We start from the raw sequence: 8,182 nt of genomic DNA, 5'->3' as shown, positions 1-8,182 counted from the left end.
CTCTCTCTCTCTCTCTCTCTCTCTCGCTCTCTCTCTCTCTCTCACACACACATCATATCAAATACAGAAATGAGAATTCTGTCATATTTTTAAATATTTTAATAAATATATGACAATTCATATAGCATAGCTTGTGCATATTAACATCATGATTAATAATTATACATGACAGGCTTACATAGAGTATAGGCTACATATTCCATTAATAGTATAAGATAACATTATTTTTGTCAAATAAAAGCGACACTGCCATCATTACGATTTATGCATATAGCACATGACTGAATCTACAGACAAAGCAATGGGCTATATTCGTTAGTCTGAAGAAACACGAGCTTAGCTAGAGCTATATGATTATTGTTATTTTACAATCTAAGAATAAAGGAGATAAGCTACCACACTGCTTAAACATGTGGAATCTAAAGTGCTTTATCAAATCGACTGCCACTAATTCTCCAAATTGAACAGTTGGTTTCCCTTTTACTCGAGGGAGACAACTCGGGAACTGCTCTCAAATTCACACTTCACCCCGCTAATGCTGTCCACGCTTGGCTGACTGTTAACTCTCTGGTGCGTGTTTGAAAAGGGAAAAGTCTCGGACCGGGACATCCTCCCTCTGCCCTGTGAGGAACCGGAGGAACAGTCAATTACCATTCTCATGAACTCGGGGGCAGTGAATCGCCGCAGTAATCTGGTCCCCAGCCCGGTGAACCCCGGTGGACGGACAGGAATCGTCTCTGGCTCCATCTCTGCTCTGTGGAAGAGGAGTTTGTTGAGTCGCCCATTCGACGGGAGGCTGCCGCGCTTCTGACTCCCTCTCCTGCTTGATTGAGTGACGTCATTATTATCATTATTTGGCGCCCTGGTGGAATCCTCGGGCGCTCTCTGAGATTTATTTTTACAGTTTAAAAGTGCTTTTGGTGCCGTGACAGTTTTGTCAGCGTCGTTTGTCACCTCACAGGTGCTCTCTTGACACTCAATCTTAGCTATCAGGGATCTCTCATCCTGCAGCGAGGCTCTCTTTAATTTACTGCCTGATAGACTCATGTCACGCATATCACCTTGATAGGACTGCTTTCTGCTGCTCAGGAGGTCCAGGTTAAATGGCTTTGCTTTGTCCCAGAGTGGAATACTCTTTGGCACCTCCAGTTTCATTCCTCTGTGTCTGCTGACATCTTTCTGGCATGGCTCTGGGTGATGGCTCAGTTTTTTAACTCCCCCCATGTCCCGTAGCTTATGGTTCTGTATCTGTTTGGCTGTGAATATGTCATCCTGTTCTTCTTCCGACAGGGCCCTCTCAAGGTGATTGCCATTTCTATCTAGGGACTGATTCTGGCATCTGATGCGCGCCCACAGTTTGTTACTGTCCCCGACCCTCAGCTGTCTCTGGAACACGCCAGGCAGATGGTCTTCATCCTGGCTGTGGAACTGTTTAGAGAACCTCTCCAGAACCTGCCTGGGGAGCTTGTTGGGCTGCTGCCGCTCTGTCCCGGCCTCCTTCCCAATTCCGACCTCCCCTAGTGGGTCATCTGACACCACCCCCCTCCTCCCAGAGTTCAGGGCCTGGACACACTGGTCGTGCCCAAAGAAGTTGGCCACCTGGATGGCAGAGTGGCCAGCCTGATTGGTGCGGTCCAGTCTCAGGCCCATTCTTTTGAAAGCCCTGACCAGGAACTCCAGCACGTGGCTGTGGCCGGTGTAGGCTGCGTACATCAGGGCGCTGTTCCCCCAGGCGTCAGATACATCAGGGTCGGCGTTGAACTGCACCAGGAGTTTGACCACGTCCAGGTGGCCCAGCTCACAGGTCAGGCTCAAGGAGGTACGCCCGTGCTCGTCCTGGCAATTCACGTCGGCCCCTTTTTCCAGCAGCAAGCGGGTAAACTTAGCCCTGCCCCCGGGGTCCTGTAGGCAAACGGCGAACATCAGAGGGGTACGGCCATTTTCCGTCTTGGAGTTGATTATGCGGTTGTCCAGCGCGTCCAGGACAAAGCGTGCCAGGTGCACTTTGCCATCGTGCATGGCGTCCAGGAAGGTCTTGGTGCCAGAGCCCTGGCGCAGATCCTTAGGTCTCATCATGCTTGACGGTAACTTCTGGAGGTGAGGCTCAGACTGTGTTCTGAGATAGGAAGGTAAAGTGAATCAGGGCCCTCTTTGTGTTGACAGTGAGTGTATTTATCTCAGAGTGAGCCTCGGCGAGGAGCTGCCTGTGTTTTTATACCTCTCTCCACACACCCTCCCCACGTTGTCAAGGAAACAGCCATCTGAGGACCATTATGCTGCTGCAACATCTATTCAGAATAACCTCCCTCCGCCGGGAGGAAATATATGCTATTTGAACGGAATAATTACTCAAGGAGAAAAACATGGCTGTGTTTTTTATGTGTGCCAGGTTAAAGCGGCTGCAAAAGAGGTGCTTAAACCAGTCTCTATTACCCCCAGGTTTAATACCATTCTTTCACATACAGCTCTAATTAACTTTACCAGCCTCTCTCACATGGGTCAAAATAGAAAGCTTGGATTTTCCATTTATACCATTTTGTTGCTAAAGGTCAGCTAATCCTGCATGATATAAATGTTTTAAATAATGTATTATATTATGACTTATACATATGCATGATAATAGTTTCTTCTCTTACCAAAGGTTTCAGAGAATAATATAGTATTGTCAGGTTTGGAGCACCGATTTAGCTTTTTAAGATAGAATGGAAATGTGATTGTTTTCAAGGGATTTTCATCACTGCACAGGTGCCAAAAACACCATCCCACCCCTATGATACAGCGGCAATTAATTGAGGTATTATTTACATACTGTAGCGACTCCCCTCTGCTTCCTTGTGCCAGGAAACCTGGCCCTCTCACTGCCTTTGATCCCTTTGATCTCTGTAATCAGTGACATGAACTCTGTTTGTACCACAACATCTATTATTTTTCCATGTAACCTGCTGCATGCTGTGATACTAATAATATCATGTTCTGTCCACGTGACAGGAGAGAGGTCTCTGAACATGGCTACCGTGATGAATGCTGTATTGAGGATAATGTTTTTTCAATGCTTTATTTTGTCAGAGTGGTGTGAGTGTGTGGAATCAAACGCAGGAACCAGGATGACGGTAAACACTTTAGTAAGTCCAAAAATAGGACAAATAGCCTCCCCAACCGGGTGGCGCACAAATACGCACTGAAACACTGTGCGGAAAACAAGAAAGAAGCGCACGCAGTGCAAACTCTCGAAAATACAACCACGAGAGACTGATACAGCTGACACAGGCTGACATAAAACAATAACGCATAACACCTGACCCAAACACACAAACTAAATAAGGGGAACAATCAAGACACAAATAAGGGACAGGTGTTATGAACAGACAAAACCAAAAGAACAAGAAACATCGAACGGTGGCAGCTAGTACTCCGGAGACGACGACCGCCGAAGTCCGCCCGAACAAGGAAGAGGAGCAGCCTCGGCCGAAACCGTGACAGTACCCCCCCCTTGACGCGCGGCTCCAGCCGTGCGCCGACCCGGAGCTCGAGGACGACCCGGACGACGCGGAGCAGGGCGCGCAGGATGACCCCGATGGAAATCGGTCAGTAGGGACTGGTCTAACACGTCCCTCCTTGGCACCCAGCACCGCTCCTCCGGACCGTACCCCTCCCACTCCACGAGATATTGAAGACCCCCCATCCGGCGTCTAGAATCCAGTATGGACCTCACGGTGTACGCCGGAGCCCCCTCGATGTCCAACGGGGGCGGAGGAGTCTCCTCAATCTCAAAGTCCTGGAGTGGACCAGCTACCACCGGCCTGAGGAGAGACACATGGAACGAGGGGTTAATATTTTTGTAGTCAACAGGTAGTTCTAACCTATAACTCACCTCGTTCAATCTCCTCAGGACTTTAAACGGCCCCACAAACCGCCGACCCAGCTTCCGGCAGGGCAGGCGGAGGGGCAGGTTTCTGGTTGAGAGCCAGACTCGATCTCCAGGTGCGTACACTGGCCCCTCACTGCGGTGTAGGTCGGCGCTCGTCTTCTGTCGACGTATGGCACGCTGCAGATGGACGTGTGCAGCGTCCCACGTCTCCTCCGAGCGCCTTACCCACTCATCCACAGCGGGGGCCTCGATCTGGCTCTCATGCCATGGTGCCAGCACCGGCTGGTACCCCAACACGCACTGAAACGGGGTTAGTTGGGTGGAGGAGTGGCGAAGAGAGTTCTGTGCCATCTCGGCCCAGGGCACATATCTCGCCCACTCCTCCGGCCGGCCCTGACAGTATGACCTCAGAAACCTACCCACATCCTGGTTGACACGTTCAACCTGCCCATTACTCTCCGGGTGGTAACCCGAGGTAAGGCTTACCGACACCCCCAACCGTTCCATAAATGCCCTCCACACTCTAGAGGTGAACTGGGGGCCTCGGTCAGACACTATATCCTCGGGTACCCCGTAATGCCGGAAGACATGGGTGAACAGAGCCTCAGCGGTCTGTAGGGCAGTGGGTAGACCCGGCATGGGAAGGAGACGACAGGCCTTCGAGAACCTATCCACAACGACCAGGATGGTAGTATTCCCCTGTGAGGGGGGAAGGTCGGTAACAAAATCCACCGAGAGGTGGGACCAGGGTCGTTGTGGAATAGGCAGGGGTTGTAACTTACCCCTGGGCAAATGTCTGGGCGCCTTACACTGGGCACACACCGAACAGGAGGAGACATAAATCCTCACATCCCTAGCTAACGTTGGCCACCAGTACTTCGTGCTAAGGCAGTGCACTGTCCGGCCGATACCCGGATGGCCAGAGGAGGGGGACGTATGAGCCCAACAAATGAGGCGATCGCGTATCTCGAGCGGAACGTACGTCCGACCCACAGGACACTGAGGAGGACTCGGGTCGGTGCGTAACGCCCGCTCGATCTCACCATCAACCTCCCACACCACCGGAGCAACCAGACAAGACTCCGGTAGTATGGGCGTGGACTCAACTGACCTCTCCTCTGCGTCATACCGCCGGGACAGAGCATCTGCCTTCCCGTTCTGGGACCCCGGGATGTATGTGATCTTAAACACAAACCGGGCCAGGAACATAGTCCAACGAGCCTGGCGAGGATTCAGTCTCCTAGCTGCCCGGATGTACTCCAGGTTACGATGGTCAGTTTGAATGAGGAAAGGGTGTTGAGCCCCCTCGAGCCAATGCCGCCACACCTTTAGGGCCTGTACCACGGCTAACAGCTCCCTGTCTCCTACGTCATAATTCCGCTCCGCCGGACTGAGCTTCTTAGAGTAGAACGCACAGGGACGGAGTTTAGGTGGAGTACCAGAACGCTGGGAAAGAACGGCCCCTATCCCGGCCTCTGACGCGTCCACCTCTACTTGGAACGGTAAAGAGGGATCCGGATGCGCCAACACCGGCGCCGAGGTAAACAGGTCCTTCAGTCTCCCAAATGCCCTGTCCGCCTCAGCTGACCACCGCAAGCGCACCGGACCCCCCTTTAACAGAGACGTTATGGGAGCTGCCACCTGTCCAAAACCCCGGATAAACCTCCGTCCTTCTTCTTCACAAAAAAGAAACTTGAGGAAACGGGTGAAACGGAGGGCCGTATGTATCCCTGTCCAAGAGACTCAGAGATGTATGTCTCCATAGATTTCTTCTCCTCTTGAGACAAGGGATACACATGGCTCCGCGGGAGAGCTGCGCCTGACTGGAGATCTATCGCACAATCCCCCCGTCTATGAGGCGGCAGCTGCGCAGCCCTAGTCTTACTGAACGCCAATGCCAAATCCTCATACTCGGGGGGAATCTGCAGTGCTGGCATTAGATTCGGACTCTCCACCGAGGTCGCCCCTATGGAAACACCCAGACACCGCCCCTCACATTGAGCAGACCACCCCTTAAGAGCTTTCTCTCGCCACCCAATAATAGGGTCATGAGTCATCAACCAGGGAAGACCCAGCACCACCGGATACGCAGGAGAGTCAATCAGATAAAGCTGAATTCTCTCCTCATGACCCTCCTGCGCCATCATCTGAAGTGGTGCTGTGACCTCCCTAATCAACCCAGACCCTAACGGACGGCTATCTAGGGCATGGACGGGGAAAGGCTTATCCACTGGAAGAAGGGGAATCCCTAACTCTAAACAGAACTGGCGATCTATAAAATTCCCAGCTGCGCCTGAATCTACCAGCGCCTTATGCTGGGAACGAGGTGCAACCTGTGGGAAACAAACAGGCAAGGTTAGGTGCACGACAGAAAGCTCTGGGTAAGCAGGGCGCCTACTCACCTGGGGGGACCCCCCAATGCTAGACCTGCCATCTCCTCCCCTGGAGGACCCGCCCCAGCACCTAGCCGCAGTGTGCCCTCCACGACCACAGTTGGTGCAAGGGCCGGGTCCCCGTGGGCTCCTCCTCCTCCTTTCCCTAGCGCCAGCACCCCCGAGCTCCATAGGACTCGGCTCGGAGGCGCTGGAAAGTGGAATGGGCGAACCCCCCCCTCCGGGACGCCCACGGGTGGCGAGCAGGGTATCCAGCCGGATGGCCATGTCGACCAGTTGGTCGAAAGTTAACGACGTGTCCCTGCACGCCAACTCTCGCTGGACGTCCTCTCGGAGGCTGCAGCGGAAATGGTCAATATGGGCCCGCTCATTCCACCCTGCATCAGCCGCTAGGGTCCGGAACTCTAAGGCAAAGTCCTGTGCGCTCCTCATCCCCTGTCGGAGGTAGAACAGACGTTCCCCCGCCGCCTTCCCTTCTGGTGGATGGTCGAATACAGCACGGAAGCGGCGGGAGAACTCCGCATAGTTCGTGGTTGCGGCGTCCATTCTCCTCCACTCGGCGTTGGCCCACTCCAACGCCTTGCCGGTGAGACAGGAGATGAGGGCTGAGACGCTCTCGTGTCCCGAGGGCGCCGGGTGTACGGTGGCGAGGTAGAGCTCCACCTGCAGCAGGAACCCTTGACACCCGGCGGTGGAGCCGTCGTACGCCCTCGGGAGCGAGAGCCGAATCCCACTGGGTTCCGGAGATGAAACCGGAGGGCTGACCGCTGGAGCTGGGTCGGTGGTTGGAGGTGTGGGCACCCCGCTGGTCTCCCATCGGTGTAGAGTGTTCATCACCCTCTCCAGGGCGTGACAGACCTGGTTCATTCGGTCCTCCTGACCACGAAGACGTTCGTCCATATCGGCGGTCGGCGCGGTCGCTCCTGCTGATTCCATTTCGATGCGTTATTCTGTCAGAGTGGTGTGAGTGTGTGGAATCAAACGCAGGAACCAGGATGACGGTAAACACTTTAGTAAGTCCAAAAATAGGACAAATAGCCTCCCCAACCGGGTGGCGCACAAATACGCACTGAAACACTGTGCGGAAAACAAGAAAGAAGCGCACGCAGTGCAAACTCTCGAAAATACAACCACGAGAGACTGATACAGCTGACACAGGCTGACATAAAACAATAACGCATAACACCTGACCCAAACACACAAACTAAATAAGGGGAACAATCAAGACACAAATAAGGGACAGGTGTTATGAACAGACAAAACCAAAAGAACAAGAAACATCGAACGGTGGCAGCTAGTACTCCGGAGACGACGACCGCCGAAGTCCGCCCGAACAAGGAAGAGGAGCAGCCTCGGCCGAAACCGTGACATATTTGTCCTGTTGAAGTGTTTTGCAACCAAATGTTTTGTATATCACTGTTATTTTTTGTTTTTCATATACACTGAGTGTTAAAATTTTTTGGAACATCTGTTCTTTCCATGACATAGACTGACCAGGTGAATCCAGGTGAAAGCTATGATCCCTTATTGATGTCATTTGTTAAATCCACTTCAATCAGTGTAGATGAAGGGGAGGAGACAGGTTAAAGAAGGATTTTTAAGCCTTGAGCCAATTGAGACATGGATTGTGTATGTGTGCCATTCAGAGGGTGAATTAATTGAATTGCCTTTGAACGGGGTATAGTAGTAGGTGCCAGGCGCACCGGTTTCAGTGTGTCAAGAACTGCAACACTGCTGGGTTTTTCACGCTCAACAGTTTGCCGTGTGTATCAAGAATGGTCCACCACCCAAAGGACATCCAGCCAATGGCAGGCCAGTGGTAAAAAAATAGTAATTGATGAAAGAGGACAAAGAAGGCTGACACAAATTGTGCAGAGCAACAGACGGGCTACAGTTAGTCAACTGACAGTCCAGTACAACA

General features: G+C 52.4%; 1 protein-coding gene across 1 annotated transcript; it reads right to left on the bottom strand.

Annotated features, from left to right (window-relative positions):
* Positions 1-480: 480 nt before the first annotated feature.
* On the bottom strand, positions 481-2,076 carry ankrd63 (ankyrin repeat domain 63; the record flags this gene model as incomplete). The annotated part of the gene is made up of 1 exon (XM_084181572.1): positions 481-2,076. One exon carries the CDS (start codon positions 2,074-2,076, stop codon positions 481-483), a length of 1,596 nt encoding a protein of 531 aa, XP_084037698.1.
* Positions 2,077-8,182: the final 6,106 nt, after the last annotated feature.

The sequence above is a fragment of the Coregonus lavaretus genome (assembly GCF_964263955.1).
Source record: "Coregonus lavaretus genome assembly, chromosome: 18".
Lineage (NCBI taxonomy): Eukaryota > Metazoa > Chordata > Actinopteri > Salmoniformes > Salmonidae > Coregonus > Coregonus lavaretus.
The sequence above is the reverse complement of the archived record's forward strand: the minus strand, read 5'-3'. Positions and strand labels throughout refer to the sequence as shown.